At 52.6% G+C, this 17,327-nt stretch overlaps 1 protein-coding gene across 1 annotated transcript in view; it reads right to left on the bottom strand.

Moving 5' to 3' along the window:
- LOC128271138 (protein spire) overlaps positions 1–17,327 on the bottom strand; it is a 99,632-nt gene that overhangs the window by 40,839 nt on the left and 41,466 nt on the right. The window contains exons 3-4 of the mRNA XM_053008577.1: positions 13,365–13,491; positions 7,489–7,682 (exon numbers count right to left, since the gene is read on the bottom strand). Coding sequence (XP_052864537.1) covers positions 7,489–7,682; positions 13,365–13,491 — 321 coding nt within the window. The remainder of the gene's footprint in view (positions 1–7,488; positions 7,683–13,364; positions 13,492–17,327) is intronic.

Below are 17,327 nucleotides of genomic sequence, written 5' to 3'. Positions count from 1 at the left end.
AGACAAACACAGCGCAAGAAGATGATGGGGATGGAAAAAACTACGCTCACCCGGCGAGCCGGCGGGCGGCCGTCACTAAAAATGGTGCCGGGAGAAAAAAGGCAATTTGATGATTTATTTCCTTCCCATTCCCGGGCAGGGAAGTGGAACTCCGACAGATGGAGGCGCCACCCCGGACGGCCCGAAATGAAGCTTTTGGCAACATTGTCTCCGGACAAAAGCGTGCGGACCGGTCGCGGAACGTTATCGGAACGGAACCGAGCGGTTTTTCGGGGCCCCCCAGGGGTCAGGCGGCGGTGAAAATTATTTTCCGTCATCGCCGGCTGGCCGCTGGAAACCCCGGTTGCCCCCCGTTATGAAATGGTTTGTGCCATGCAAAGGAGCGATGCTGCGATGCGGAAGGTGAGCGAAAAACCGGGCGAAAGTCCGGGTGCCGAAATATTCGTGACACAGATGTCAGAGCCCGGCGCAACTGTTTGCCATTCAGCGGTGCGTGAAATTGTTTCCTCGGTGCCACCCGTTGGTCGCTAACGCAAATCCGTGCGGGAAGAGAAACTTCCCCTTAACACGCGTAGCTCTTCATTATGCAAGCCGCTGCGCGCGAGATCGCAAATACAGTTCGAGGTATTACTTCATTCATTTTGGCGAAACTATCCTAGATTTCGGCAAACATTTTCGGGGGCTGTTTTCCAACGAAGTGTCTCAACCGAAACGCCACACCAACATCGTCCTCCTGGTGGCCTCCATCGTGAGCCTCGAGGGCGATAAAAATCGCGAATAAAAACTTTCCATAAATATTAAGACGATCTGTTGCCGATTGATCGAACCCCAGAAAAAACACGCTGACACTTATCGACAAATTTATGCTAAAGCCTAATCCGTTCGCCACAGACCCCACAAGTCAGCGGTCGCAGTCGTAAAATACGCGCCACCGGAGACAACATTCCCCAATGCGGGATCTCGAATCGCGATCGCACCAGCTCATCATCTGCGTCTGTGACCGATCGATGTCTCCAAACATCCGGCGATGCGTCCGTCGTCCGTCGGCCGTAAATCTTTCGAAAATAACTCCCGACCACCGGTGGCTCAGCGGTGGCTTTCTACACGCGCACCCTCGGTTTTATGCGTCTGCCGTCCCGATCGCTCCCGGCGGCCGATAGAGAGGCCACCAGAGAACCGCCCCAGTTCGGTCATTAAATTATGCTAATTTTAAATTATTACCCATAAAAATCCGATCCGATCAGCTACCGGACTTTTCTCCCCTTGTAGCCCAGATTTCCACCCGGACCCCGAACTCGGGCGGGGGGGGTGAACTTTGGTTGCTCCGAGCAACAGCAGCAGATAGAAATTCCGATTCCGACTCGGTTCATCCAAATCCGCCCTTCAGGTTCGGCGGCCACCATCGGGCGCAGAATGTGTTCTACTTGCCCCACTTTCCGCGCACCGGATGATGTCTTCATCGGATGGTCCGCCGCCGGCCATCGCCAAAAACAACCCCGGGAGGGCGCATAAAATATTCAAAAGCCTGCTTCATCGACCCGTGCCCGTGGCTACGGAACGAAGACCCATTTCTGATCATCATCCATCATCGACCGGATCGAATCGTTGAGCGCCGCGGTGAAATCTGCCAGGAGCACCAGGGCGCTCGGGAACAGTCTGACAGACGCATGATCGAATTAGGAGAAAGTTTATGACTTAATCGTCCGCCAGCCAACCGCCAAGACCGGCCTAGAAGACAGCAGAAACCCAGATTGCACAAACTTGGGCCTCGGGCCGGGCCGTAAAACTGCAGTCGGTCAGTTGGGTCTCGGGAAGAATCTGACGCCAAATATTAGGTCACCGGATGCGCGGATGGTCAACAGTGCGGGGAGCTGTTTGGCCTAATCCGTAATTGCAGCCACCCCGCCGGAGGCCAACCATGGCGCACACGGCGATGGTTCGCAGTAATTAATCTCATTAGACCGGTGCTGTTGTGGTGGCCATATTGTTCCCCGGGATCGGGACCCCAGCACTCGGCCAGCGGGTTAAGTAGTTCGGAGTGTGCGCGGCGCGGCTAAGGAAATGAGGCCACCTCGAGTTCAAACGGCGATGTTTACGGATGATTGATGCCTGGGCTTAGCCGCCCATCCCGCGTACCGGCCGACGTCGATGGGAAATTTATGAGTAATTTATTCTTCATTGACCACTTAGGTTGGCGTGTGCTCCCCCTCTGGTTCCTTGAGGCGCACGAACAGCGAGAAGTGCACTCGAGTGTGCGCCCCAGTAACAGAACAACAGGCGGACGGGCGCATCGGTTGCATAGAGCGGGCCCGGGGAATCAATGTTTTTGTTAGTGTCAAAGGTTAATTGGAAAATGTCTAATCATCCGACGGAAAACGGGGTCAGTGGTGTGCTCCAGTGGTCCACGATTCAGGTGCCGAAGACGGGAGGACTTGGAAGACGTTGAAAGGCCTGGTTATCCACAAGACCGAAATCATTCAGAATTGGTGGAAAAAGATTGTGAATCCTTTGCAGTGAATGGAAATTTCACGTCAGAGGGTTGACTAAAGAGTGCAATACAAGCAAAGACATATCTGGAATATTTTAAGTAATGACTTGAAGAAAGGATTAATTTGTGCTCGTTTTGTTCCGCATGAATTAACAGACGACCAAAAGGACGCTTCTGTAAAACATTCTAAAGGCATGATTGAAACCGCTAAAAAGGAAATAACCCTCCGTATGACCGTGACTTTCTCCTAGGCTCAAATCGGCAAAGAAAGGCTGACGGGTAATAACGGTAATAACCGACATAACTTTTTAATCTATAATCCGATTTGCATGAAATCGCATGCGTTTGAAAGGGGAAGAACGTATCTATCAAACTATGTTACTAACTAATAGATATATGTAGCTTTATACGTTTTTTTAAATATCATTATTTATTGAAGATACTGTAAAGAAAACTTAATCAAAGCCTGGGAGCTAGACAGGCAAAGAGAAAGTAGTTCTCACAGCACTTGGAACAGTAAATCACCGCTTCGCTTCCGCATACCAAGAATAATCACGTGTCTGGACGACGGCCGACAAGGAGAACTGGGCACGTCGAGCAGAACTTTCAGCGTGCCTCTCCGGCGTGGCGCCTCCGTTCCCCATGCGCGCACCTCCATCATCGCGGTTCGCGTCACCTCCATCATCAAGGAGTGGCCTGAATATGGGTATCAACTGGTGACCGGTGGCCGTAATTAATACGTGCCAACCGCTCACTTACAGACCGGCGCGGCTTGTCGGGGGGGTTCGGCCGGACCGATTACTCTTGTTCAAACAGCCCCACCGCCGTCGGCGTCCACCGAGTGACCGAGAATCGAACCGCCCGCCCCGGGGTCCCACTCTGGGCTATTTGCAGATGAAACAATTTTCTGTCTGTTTGTCCCTGTGAGGCATGGCCTAGCCTTCGCGCGCAGGTGTATCCAGGCCACGAGCGAACGGATGCGCCGTTGGAAACAATTCCACAAACAGAACCTTTTTGCCAAACAATGGCAAGCGGAAAAGTGCGAAAAGTTTCCAGTTTTCCTCCTCCGGCTAACTCACCTATGTCAACACGCTCTGCCTAAGAATGCATAAATAACGCTACAAATGAAGCAATAAAGTTGCGGCCAGATGATGTAGGCCACAGTGTGTGGGGCTCCTCCATCACCCCCCGAGGGCCACAATGATGTTCGCGGGCCGCATCGGGAACATCTAAATCAACAGCTCGCGGGCGAAGGTGGAAGTACAAATAATGGTTCCACGCATGGTTGCCAGCCAGGGCGGGACTTTAACTCCTTCGGCCCCGGCCCCGGCCATTGTCGTGAGGCAGCACCTTCTCGGCGGGGCGACCATTCTTTATGCGTTTCAGCGCGGTTTCCTTCGCGGCAGGCAGGGAAATGTGGAGGTGTCGGGTCTGAACGGGGGCGTTTTCAATTGTTTTCTCGTTTTTAGTGCCCGTTCTTGGCCACTCGGCACCTTTAACACGACAATTGGAATCGCAACACCGTTTTTACAGTTAGCACCGGGCAACCCGGGAGCCATTTTGTGTCATTTCAAACCGTTTCAGAATACTGTTTCCGATGCCGACACTCGGCGACCTTCTAATATCGGCTTCTTTCACTCGCAGAGGCTCCTTCCGTCCGATCGTTGGATGTGTTATTTTCAGCAACACAACGACGCAGCACCGGTTTCGGTGGCCAACTTTTCACTTTCACTTTTCCACCGCCGGCGGCGCTTCGGGGTGATCCGCCGTGATCGACAGAATAGGCGGCTGATTTGATTTCATTGTTGCATCGCCCAACGGATGCTGACTTAGTGAGCGCCCTCTCGTGAGGTGAGCGAGACCTCACTGCCGTTGCCGCCGGCGGCGGCGGTGGCTCATTATCAGAATCGGTTTCGGTGCGGCCCCCGGCGGGGTTATGTATGCCACGTTATGCTGCCACCCCTCCCGGTAAAATTTCGTGAGCGAAAAGCGGCGGCCGGATTGCCCCTTTTTCGGTAGCTGAGATACAATTTCTTTCAAAAACATGCAAAAAGTAAGACGCCGACCCGTGGCCGACGATCAAGTACCGCTTGGATTGTTTGCACGCCGGTTGCATAAAATGGTCGGTCGGTCGGGCACCCTGGCCGTGCTCATTAGCATAAAAAGCATAATCTCTCGGCGGGTAAAGCCGGCAAACGGAGACGAAACGGAGCGTCCCGCGCGCCATGTTCCTCTGTTCGATAGACTTGTCTATCGTGGACAATTGAAGACTGAAGACCCTCCCGCGATCGGCTTGAAAGTGAGACCGACTTTCCTTTTCGCCACACGAGCACCGAAAAATATGGCGAAAATAAATGATCCATTAATCCGCCGTCCATTCAAAACAGTAACGTTCATTCATAGTCATAGGACCCGGGTGCCCGCGGCGGCCGGCGGATTGCGTGACCATTCAACAGCAACGAACCGACCCGAGCCCCGAGGCGAGCGTGAAACAATCAGTTTTAGATCCATCCGCTTTATGCTTTATGCTGTATGCTATCCTTCGCCAAGGCTGATGCCGAAAACCGAGTTCCTGAGCACGGAATGGTGGGCCGGTGGGCCGCACGATCGTAGCACACAAACTGCACGGAAAGTAACGAACCGTGTCATTGTGTGGTCGTTGCAATGCTAACACGTTTCAAGGTGGCCGCGGAACGGGATCGCGATCGTTACCGTACGGACCGCTCTCTGTGTGTGCCGAGATGATACCCGAAACTTGGGCGACGACTTGTGGACTCATTCCCGAAATAAAACAAAGAGTTATGTACTTTGCGCTGCGCATACATTAACGCGAGTGGTTGAGGCAGTGTCGGCCGGAGACGATAATTGATGTTCAAGGACACCATTTTCATTTGGAACACCCGTTTGATCACGAATGCAACACGTTCGAACTTGCGTCATCAAACGTGTATCCAGGTTAAGTCAACGCCTCAACGGTCTGTTTGCTGGTCCACAAACTTTGGGACAATTCTAACACATTACGCCATTTGTACCAGTTACACGCATTCCTCATCGTGGTAAACAGACTTATTGAAAAGCAAATAAAAGAATGTAAATTACGAACTGCGGATGATCTCTGACCAGAAAGTGCTCCCTCGAAGATCAGCACCTCGGCTTGCTTGGGACCCTGGGGCCGAAAGTAACGAAGCGGAGATGGTGTTTCTAACGCCAAATCCGCACAACCTTCTTTCGCTACGCGCTTTCCTTTATCGTCGCTTCATTTTCTGTGGCCCTCCCGGAAACCATTCACTTTTCTCAGAGTTTAAGGCCTCCTCGTTCCCGTTTTCCCCACACGCCTGGAAAAGGCTTACTTTTGTCAGGTTCCAGATGGAAGTGCTAGCCGGGGCCAGCTGAAGACGGTCCCTCGGTCGGTCGTCCATCCTGCGCGTCAGAAAAACCAATTAGCCGGCTCGGTATGCGAGCACACGTCGCAAAGAAGGACCCATTTCCATCCTCTGCTCTTTGCTTGCCATTCCACGAGCATTTCCCCGGCATTAGTTGGCGCGCGGCACACGGCTTTGCGGCATCGCTCCCATTGACAGGCCCAGGCCCGGACAGGCGAAAAAAAGGCGCGCGGTGTGCATCGAAATGCGTTAACCACCCGGAGCAAACGAGCGGTTTTAATCACTTCCGCGGAAACAGAAACATGAAACATTAGGCGAGGCGCTGAAATTGGGGGCCGCCGCGCCGCGCCGTCAAAGGGTGCGCGGGATCGAACACCGGAGCCGTTTTCCACGCCAATTGGGTGCTTTTCGAGAAGCCGAAAACACACGAATGATGGCCCCTTTCTCAGCCACGTAAGGGCGCGCAGAAGGTGCCGATTGGAATGGGACGGATCAATTGGTGAGGCATGTGAATCTTTCAATCAACTAAACTAGAACTGCCCATAAACCCTTGTCAAGATAGTAGGGTGGTTTGAAAAGTTTCCGAAATCAACATGAACATGGCGCACATGGTCGTGGCAAAAATCCTCTTATAACGGATGTCTGTCTTGCATCTTTGTTATTTCTAAAATAAGTTCCACGAAGAATGGCCGAATATCGGAACTACGGATCGGAAATGTATATCCAAAGCGCTCAAGGTGTTCAACAAATTGAGTTATCTCCATCAACGACCCCCAGTCGGTGGTCAGTGCCACGTACTTAACCACTGCCTTCCAGAAACTCGTGATCAAGTATGATGGAGCAGTTTCGAACCGTTCGAACGATCAACATCTTCACCACAAGATTAAGAGCGGGGTGAAGTGTTCTTTTGAAAGTGTCCATGTTTGCGTGCCCATGTCTCTAATGTCGGCCATGCGCCGGAATCGGAAACATAAAAGCCCTCCACAGAGCATAAGACAGTGCGCTCGAATCTCAACGAAAAGTCACGAGAGAACCGATCCCCACGAAGGTTAGAGCGAATGGACTGAACTAAACACAAATCACAACACAGCGAGACCGCCGCTAAGAAGCAAACGCCGTTCGCTGGGCAGGACAGACGACGCCTTTTCGCTTATAATTAATCTTACGCACGAGGCGCATCGTCGTCTGCGTCGCCCGCCAAGCTGGACATCGAGCAAGAAAAACACTTTCCTTTCCGGACACACGCACAGCCGGCCATCGTTGTGCCCTGCAATGAAGCTTTCACCGCTGGCCGCGCACAATTTCCATACAATATAGAGCGCGGCTCTCCGCACGGGCCATTCTACGATTTTGAAGGCCGGTCCCGCGATCCTATCCCGCGAACCATCATCATCGTCCCGCTCCGGAGTCGGATAACAAAGCAGAGCCTCACGGTGCGTCGGCCGTCCGGGAGAAAGGAGTTGGCGGCCAATCAGCCGCGAACGAAATGGAGGACCACAAAAAATGGCCCTTCCATCACTTGCCCTTTTTGGGCAGGAAGAAATTTCCGCACAGAGAAGGAGCCCGCGACTGGGACTGTGAAGAGCGGTCGGGGACCGTCGGGGCCGGTGCACTTACCTCCAGCACGTGATCCAGTTCTTTGGTTTCGAGATGCTTTCGCTGGCCACCGCACCCGTTGGCGGCCACCATCGTCGTGCCGTCGTGGCCCGTTCCGCTGCCATTGGCACAACAGTCACCGTCTTCGCCGTCGATCGTGGCCAGGTCCTCCTCGACCTCTTCCGAGTCACGCTCGATGCCTTCGTCGTCGTTATCTGAAAGAGAGACAGAGAGATGAGTGTGCGTGTGTGAGAATCAGAAGAACGATCGGGAAGGAGCAAACCACTCAAAGAAACCGATCAGAGAACGATCAACGGCCGGTATCATAAATTCGATTACAAATATTTAAAGCGCCTTTCGCTCGTGCTTAACACATCGTTGCATTGTTTTCGCGTCTTTCACGACGCATGAGAACGGACCGCTTCGATCTCCGAGTTCTCCGTGCGAGCTACGGATCGTGCACGATCCTTCAGAGTTTCAAAAGACTGCCGCCGGTCCCCAACAATGGTTTCAGCCTCAGAGCCGGATTATGTTGGAGCACAGTTAACATCGTGTAATGATTAATCGCTGCCCATTATCGCACCCAGGCGAACCTCATCTCTAAATCGCATCGGTAAATTCAAACGCAATTCCGGTGCTTCAGACATCTCAATGCTTGGCGTTAGAGAGTTCACTTCACTTCCAAAACATCCCAACTTCAACTTCTGGGTCAGCCAGCGATGGGCCATGTAAGCGTTTCTTTGTGTCAATTACGATCATCAACAATATTTATGCAAGGACAACCCGTATTCCCTAGCGTCGCAAATAACGGGTACGTGGCTTATCGCCAGAAGACCCACGGAGCGTTTATTAGTTGGATTAGCTCGAATTTATTATACGGCCGCTTAACTGGCCGTCCGGCTGGCTCACTGTGGTTGAGCAAACGGACAAAAGAGCTCGCCTCGACACCGAAGGTTTTTCACTGCCAAGGTCCGATACGATCGACGATGCACCGATGGGTGGTCACTACACCGCGGGCACTCGCAGGTTGCAATGGACCAAGCGGATACTCGCCATTGCACCTCCTTGGTTTCGGGCGCTGCCGGCGCGGGCTTTTCACGGGTGACCATTGCGCGCGTTGAGATAATATTAATAAATGATCGCCTATTTTCTTCCGCCCCTCTGGAAGCAGTTGGCCCAACGTTTGTCCATTGTTTCCCGTCGCATGTTTTCAGTTATCCGATAATCTCTACGAATGATTTTAGTGTGGCGCGTTAGGGAAAATTACGCGCAACTAAAAGTATTTTGTTTTCCCTTCCGATTCCGAAGCCACTTCGGTTTGGAACCGGTTCACAAGCGGCGGGCCAACACTGGCCTGTTAATGCATTATTTATGTTTCCACGCGCACACGTACTGGCGGGGGGAGGCCACAGCGATGCAATGCTCTCGGGGTGGGATTCAGAAAACCGAAATTAAACAAGAAAGCTAAATAAATGCTCCCCGCTCACCGGCGGAGCTAACGAGAAGGTAAATACGCGCACCACCATCTTGGGGAGCATTAATAAGGCCAGGCATTGAATTTAATCAACATTTCAAACGGTGCGGGGCTCACCTTGCACGAAATGGACCGAAAACCAGCGGGCCGTACCAAGAGGGTGGAACCTTCTCACCGCACATTCTACGGTTCCCTTCGCTGGTCAAATATTTGTCTCGCCGCTGACGAGCCGAAAATGCAATCAGCTTGTACAAATGCATCTGTAATTGTTTTATCACATATTCCCCCCGTGGGCGCCCGGAGTGAAAAGAACGCATCAAAAATTCAAGAATCGCTACCGAGGAAAATAATTGTGTTCATAAATAAAATCTACCGTGGGTTCTCGGCAACAACCCGGTAGCGGAACTATGAAACTGTTATCTGCAATCTAACGGATGCATTATTAGTGCTGCTGCGTAATGAAAGCAGTTCGAAAGGGTTTCGGGGACGACTTGTAAGGAATTAAGGGAACGTTAATTTACGGAATATACCTCGTGATAGGGTCGTTTAATTGAAAATTAACCCGAGGGCACAATTGAAGTCTAGCTCCGTTAAAGGGCGCCCGTTAAGGAATTACGACTGCTGATACGGCCAAATGAATCGACTACAATGAAGTGTGCACACGTCCAAATAATGACAGTAAAGGCGTCAACAAACATTACAATCACTACAATGGTCTCTTTAACTCCATTAGCGATCCGGTCTGCACAATCATGCGCCACAATATCCATCAATTACTTGCGCGGCAGTAATGGCCATTCTTGAAGTAATCCAACTCTCGCCCGCCCTCTATCGATCGCGAATTTATTCAGTGTGCCGTGTGACGACGGTGTGGCCCGAACCCTAAGGTTTCATCCATTAAATGATCAATCAAACGTTCTCCCACACCGCAAACACCGCAGAGAGGCATTCAAGGCTAAGCTCTAGGGCTCGAACCTGGCGCAGCTGCAGCCACCACCCAGCCCACTATTTAGCCCGCGACACGTAGCTTGTCATGTTCAACAGAACCTGCCAAAATCGATAAATCTCGAGCGAGTGCGCCGTCTCGCCGTGCATCGTCTCACGTCTCGCTGTGGAACGCACGCCCCGGACTCGCGGTGACAAGATGGAAGTTGCGCAATGTATGCAAATCACACACACACGCACAGCCACGCTCCAAATTCCTGTGAATCATGCTCCCGTGTGCGTGTGTTGGTAAGTACGATCAACGCCCGGGGGGGTGCAATATGTGAAAAGGAGCCAGCGGGTTGTCGCGTTCGTTTCTTCCACAACTGCAACTCCCATTCATAAAATACCATTCGTTCGCAGGGAAGACGCCCCAAGGCCCACCAACCCCCCACCGGTGCGTGCGTTCTGTGTGCCATCATCCTGCGGCGACGCAGCGAAGAACGCGTTCTCCGAGGCGCAACCACCGTTAGGAGATTTCGACGGGCGCACAGGAAACAAAACCCCCCGCTGTCGCACGCAGCGTGTTCCTTTGGCAAAAAGTACGTTCTGTTCGCTGTTTCTGAGCAGAAAGCCCCACGGGTAACTGTATCGTGCGATCTGCGAACTGCGAAAACAGCAATCCGAGCACCGAGGCGCACCGAGGTGCAACATGGTACATTTCGCGGACGACACAGCATGAGACAGCGCCGGCCGGCCGGCCCCCTCCATTATGGGAACGGACCACATCGCGGACCTGGGTTTGAATCGGTCTCGGTGCCCTTGCTCGGTGCCCAGTTGGCAACCTGCAACCCGGGGGCACACATGACGCCGGCGAACCCCGGCGTGGGCTGCCCGTCCTGCCCGTCCAAGCGCAGCATTGTCGCTGTCCCGCTTCCTTTCATCTAGAGCCCATCGAGCGCGCTGTCAGTCAGCATGATGTATTTATTATTGTTACAATTTTTATTTGGTCTTTTCATTTCAACCCGCGAACTGGCGGGGACTGGCGGGGACTGTTGCAACGTTGGCGCTGCACTTGGTGGCTTTAGCCGCTGTTTACTTTTGACATTCATTCGCGTGCATAACTTTCCTCCCGCGGGTGCGGCGCGGACCGTTTCGTGCTAAATCGTCGCGTGTTCGCTTCCTTCAGCAACGTCAGAACCTTCGGTGCCGATGTCGATCGCATTCGCATGATTGCTAAACGGAAACCGCGTGCGATAGTGATCTCGGTGGCGTGAACAGGCAAAGAAACATTCCTGTAGCCGGATCGGATCGTATGCAAATGGAAATATTAATCTTCCACTAGGTAGCACCTACCCTAATCAATGCTTCATACCGTCGATCGTTGATCTTGGCTTTAGATTAGCAACGCAAAAAACCTAGTCAAGTTGAATGTCATATAGCATCGCCCCTTAAAGTGGTGGCCAAGCAAAAAAAACCGGCACGCCGACCCCGAAGGGGCTTACCGGGCCCGCAGTTTAATGTGTCCCGAAAGTGTGAAATTATTCGTTAAAACCCACCCGACGGGTGCCAGATAAGTACGTGGTCACAGCCGCCGGAGGGCACCCCACATAAAATTGAGCCACGTACCAACCACGGCTGGTCCACAAAAATCGTGACCATCGATCGAAATCAGCCTCGCGCTTGCGGATACCGAACGCGATTCATAATGCCGATCGAAACCTGTTCCTCGGAGTGGCCCGCGACACATCGATGGATATGCTAGAGCATCAACCTTGGCGTCAGATGGTTGGCGCTGGCGCGGCGATATGGTTCGCTCAAATTATGCGCGAACCTTCCGCGGTACTTAATTTCTTTTTCGTGTACTTCCCGAGCCTGGTGGCTATGGCGTTGCTTTTTAATCAATCCAAAGGCACATTCCTCGCAACCCAGGTGGAACGCTAACCGGGCTTCAAGACAGGGCCAGGAGATAAAAGGCGTCCGTTCTTTTGCCCAGGGTTTTTTCTTCTTCTTCTGCAGACCATATCGCTAGACAAACTTCAATTAGCGCTGCAAAAACACTAATGAAAGCTATTAAGAATGTGCAAACAGTGGGGCAGATAATCTATATTGAACCGGTTGGCCGGCTCGAAATAGGAGAAAAAGGACACAGGTTTTAGTCCGCAATAGGCATGGCCAAGAGACTGCTAATTCCCATTCCAATGGCACTCGCCGGCGAACCCTTTCGTAATAATGATCCAATCGACTCTTAAGGCAAGCCTTTCCGCAACTTTGACATTGCACTTGTGCCTCAATGTCACGGTTGGGTTGTGGCCGTCTAATTCACGACTCCGGTTGTCACTTTGGGTTGCCTAAAATCTCGACACGAAACATTGAGTTCGTTCCACAGATGGCCAAAAGTTACGCAAGAAACCCAAGGCCAAACGTTGTACACGCCAAAGATGAGTGAAGCAGCATCGGAATCGGAGTGGCCCACCAGAAGAACTGGCCAACCCCCGGGGGGGTGTTTATTTCTGTGTCCACACAAGGGTGGAGAAATGGGTGTCACCGATGGCGAAGTACTCTGGCCCGCCGTCGACGCGTGCAGCTTTGTGCAATTCTCAGCAATTTCGAACAATGCTCAAAACCGCAACACGGACACGGACCATAACGAACTGAAAAACCCCCCGCGTTGCCACCCCCGCCAAAAGTCACAAATCACACACCGCCCACACGGAGAGGCGAAAGAAAGCATACTCGCGTGTCTTGCAAGGTTAATTAGAAACCGCAACGCACCGACACACGTGCGGCCGCAACTCACTGGCACCGGTACTGGCACTGCAAATCTGTGTAGATCTGATCTCGGGGACACAGACACAGATCGCGCACGTTTCGAGATTTTCCCACGATTTTCCTTCGGCACGCAACGCCGGCGCAGAAAAGAAACGGAAAAGAGTTAAATAAAGCGAAACGTCGGAAACGCACACGACACGCGGCATGCATGACAGACGGCGGCCGCGGAGGATGGCCCAGGAAAACAATTGGAGGAGCCACTCTTATTCTTCCTCTGGCGGGCGCCGTCGTCTCACCAAACCTCATCATGTTGGTCATTAACGAAAGCTAATGTGTACCTTCTTCTGCCATCTTCGAAGCATGGCGAAGCATGGCCACACATGGGAACGCCAGTACGGTGTCCAGTCCGTTCTGTGGAACGCCTTCCGGACCGGTCGCTGACGGTTCCCCGTTTGGTGGCAACAACTCTTAACCGGGGCGTGGATGTTCTGGAGAACGATTCGCTGGGATCGTACCCCAGGAAGGAATGACTGAACCACGCAGTCCCTGGGGCCATCGGACCATTCGTGTGTGTCTGTGTGTTTCGTCCCGTTCCGCGCAAAGCGACCAGTCACGCCGGTCACAAGCTCCCCATTCTCGGTGTGGCAAATATTTCACGCGACGTCAGTCGATTGCCCTTAAATTGGGTCAGTGGGCATCCATTCCCCACATGCGTGTCCCGGGGGACTTTCCTTACCTTCGGACGTCATGAACTCGATCAGTTGCTCCAGCTCGTGCGAGATCTGGCAGTCTTCGCTCGTGGGCAGGTTGTAGTCGAGGGCCCGGTACACGACGATGCCCAGCTTCAGCAGTATCTGGAAGTAGAGAGAGTGAAAGAGTGAGCCAAGTGCACGGTCAGCAAAAGGTAAACAAACGTGGCCTCGGAGGTCGGTAGGGCAGCAGGCCACCAAGCAACAGGTTGCACACGCGAAGAACCAACCCCGAAGACACCCTGCAAACAGGTGAAAGCGTATCGGCCCCTTGGAGCGAGTTCAAGGAAAGTCGAATATTGTTGGGTGCGCTGGATTCTTTTTCTCCGAAAACCTTCTCAAGCCTTTCCAATTGGTTCCCCCCCGGGGCCCGGGCTTCCGAATATGGGGTGCAAGCGGGCGCGCGCGCTTCTGCTTGTTAACCGGCCAGCCTGCCGTTGGGAAAATAAAGGCGAAAAAATGGCGCCCGTCGGCCGGAAAAAAGCATATCGGGAACGAGGGCCTTGCAGCGCAACAGGTTTGAGTTTCACTCGCCGGGCTCGAAATCGAATAAGGCACCAGCAGCGCGATGTCGGTGGCGCACTATCGGAAAATCGGATCGCACAAAGATGATCAATGAGAGCAGACCACCGGACCCGGACCGGCATCCGGAAGCTCCAACGATGATTGAACTTGAAACAATTCGCGATATCTTGTGGCTAAGTATGGAGCTAATCAATCCGTTACGCGCACCAAATCAAGATCAAAGTCTTCGTCTAATCAAACACGGTTACGCCCTTCAAAGGTTGCTAATTGAGAAAAACTGAACTAAATAAACAATCACCAATCGGGGCACGGGTTTTAACGAGCCCTTCCTTTGGCGCGGCGAGCGTTAGGTGCTTTTCCCAATTGCCCCAATTGTCTGGAGTCGGAACAAAAAAAAAGGTGCGCCGCGCCGCGTGTTATATGTTTTTTCCCACCTTGCGCCGTTTTGGAGAAAAGATTGGGAAACCATTTCCCAACCTGCGATGGATGACGGTCGACGTGCTGCGAATGTCTTTCGCAAAGCGATCTTTCGATGGATGCCACCTGGAACATTTATCGATTTATTTATCTCAGCCGTTCGTGAAGGAGTTTTAGAAATACATTCATAAGTAGTATCTTTAATGACAATTTGCAAGAATATTTCAGCATCGGCCAATCTTCCTGCTACCTACTCCTTGGGTTTGCTGATTGATATTTCCAATACCTCGGCGCGATAGAAATAATATTGCGAAACGTTGAGCCCTCAGTCTTCGCGTAACCGTGCACGATGAGCAACCACTTCTCAACCAGTTCTGCCCGTACCACCCCTCGGCACGGTACAATAAACGCTGATGGATTAACTTCCGATGGAATTTGAAAAATGAGCAAAACCAACACCGAGTCGGTCCCGGGTCCTCGTAGGTACACCACTTCGCACTCGGAGCGCGCGCCTGGGAAGGCGTAAACCAGGAGGCAATGTAACCGATCGGCAATGGCCGATTACCGGTTGATGGATTAACGTGTGATCAAAGGCAAAGATAGCAGCCACATGCGCCAGTAATGTTCGCGGCCGGCAGACCAAATACGCCGCTGGAATGCCCAACGCAAGAGTGGACCTGGAAACAAGCGCAAGTGTCAACGGTTGTAGACCGACCAAAGTGGCCTGTTCATGTCTCACTGTAAAACATTCCGCGCTATACTTAACGCTGCTCGATGATGGACTGAAAGAAACGATTTCCGGGAGCATACGGAAAATTAGAAACCTGTTCAGCAACCACATCGAGATTAATCAATTCCTAGTGGCCTTATCAGAATGACCAGCCGGAAGCAAGCTCCCGAAACCTTTTAATCCAACTTCCAACTCATGCTCATCCGGAAAGACATCGTCGGTTCCCGTTACGACCAAACCTTTTTGGGCCTTTCATCACAACTCCGGCAAGGCGTAAGAAAAACACACGCACGCACGCCTGACGATCATTTCCGTTTTTTGGGTCAATAAAAGCGCTAATCATGCCCGGGTGGCGGGTGACGGAAAATGCCCGTCCATTTGCGCCACCGGTGACGCTGTGGTAAGGGACGAAGGTGATCAAAACAACGGTGAACTGACCATTCTCGCCCTAGAACGCTGTTGCAATGGATAATTCGATCATCGACCGAGCGACGCCGCTTCGTGGCCCATATTTCGAAAACGGATATGACTATCATTTGCGTAGCGGTAAAAGAAGTTCAACGCGCAGCATCAACACACGTGTCCACCACGCGATAGTGGCGCAATGGCGGCGATAAATTATCATCGTTCCCGTTCGCTGACGGCCATTATTACGCAATCAACGCGCAATTCTATGCGTACCACACGCCGCCTCGGCGGGAGATGAAAAACATCGCCTAAAACAACAACAAAAAATCCAGGCCAATCCGAGAATCCGACCTCTGGTGGTGTGGCCACGCCAAATTGAGGGTTCCACTTTTCGGCCCACGGAAAAGGTTACAATCGAACCTGAGCCCGCCAACGGGTTGGTGCCACGAATTACAACCGTTTCGCTGGGCCCAAGAAAAAGGCAGTACATGGACGGCGGTCGCCAGTAAAAAAGGCAGTCGAGCCTTTTAAATTGCCACTACAGTTCCACTTCTTTGCCCTAATCAGCCACCGAAGCCCGCAGAAGGAACCCTCCGGTGTACGGCCGAGCCGGAGTAGGTAAATCAGCATTAAAACCAGGGCCCCGTCGGAGAAGGGGCCAAAGAATCGTGTCGAATCCTTGAACTTCGTCTCGGAAGACTCGGAACGCCGGCTCGGTTGGCCGGATGAAGATGTTCCAGGGCAACGGGCAGACGGTTTTTTATTCTGAGTTCCGTTACCCGCAAATGAACTACCGCGGCCAGGTCCGTTCCGCGCGTGTGGTTAACGGTGATCCCGTCGGGCCGCAAGATGGCCCGCGCCGCCTGGAATGTGGTAGATTTATTGATTTACGATCGAACGTTTAAACGCTAATGAACTGGCGGTAAAATGGCGGCTGATCCTGACAGGGTGTACCCCTGTTCCGCGCGCGGGTTAGGTAATATGGTCCGGAATGACCAATTAACGGTTAACAACTCTGTGACTCAATTAGCACCCCGGGCAACCGGACCAGATCCCGGGCCGCGAGCATCGCATTAATTCCGCATCTGAGAACGCGAACTCGTGGACGGGTCGTGGTGAAAACTTTGCGGGACTGTATCCCATTTCTTGAGCTGGCCACATAAGCTCTCGGAGCGTGCATGGAAAGCATCATCCGCGTCCACACGACGTTTCGGAGCATAACATGGGCCATGCCATTAATCATCGAACAATGGCGGCTGATTACTATCTCGGCAGACTTTCGTAAGTACCACACATACGTTCTGCTCGCTCTAATAATTCTGTGTCCTCCTGGGTGGTGACCTGCGCCAGAGCGTGCCAGATCCGTGCGATCGTTCGTAGCACTTTCACTAACGCCAGCGTCCGTGCGAAACAATCGAAAGGGGCCTCCATCCACTGACCATGCGCCATTTCGCGAGGCGCGATGTACGGACCGAGGGCATGGCAAAGGTGAAGCTTACATCAATAAAAGCCCCTAAACGTCCTGTCCTGGGCCGCAAACACACACACGGTAAACCCGGACGGATGCACCAGCGTCGTCGTGTGCCATATGGGTATCGGAAGAGTCGAATGGTTGGGGCCAACTGGACAAATAGACAGCCGCCAGCCAGCCAGCCAGCTGCATCGATCGGACGAACCGATGTATCTTCTCCGATCGATGGCCCAATGGCGCCCCCGGAGTCAACACATAGCGCCTTGTAGCGATGCTGCCTCAATCTCCCTCGCTTCTCGCACGCTGATGGCGATGGCCTTTGACTTTCGGTAACGGTTCGGTGGCAAAGTCGGCCAAACGTTCGCTCAGATGGCAAACAACTTTCACGTG

Source organism: Anopheles cruzii, chromosome 3 (assembly GCF_943734635.1).
Source record: "Anopheles cruzii chromosome 3, idAnoCruzAS_RS32_06, whole genome shotgun sequence".
Lineage (NCBI taxonomy): Eukaryota > Metazoa > Arthropoda > Insecta > Diptera > Culicidae > Anopheles > Anopheles cruzii.
This window is presented reverse-complemented; position numbering and strand designations above follow the sequence as displayed.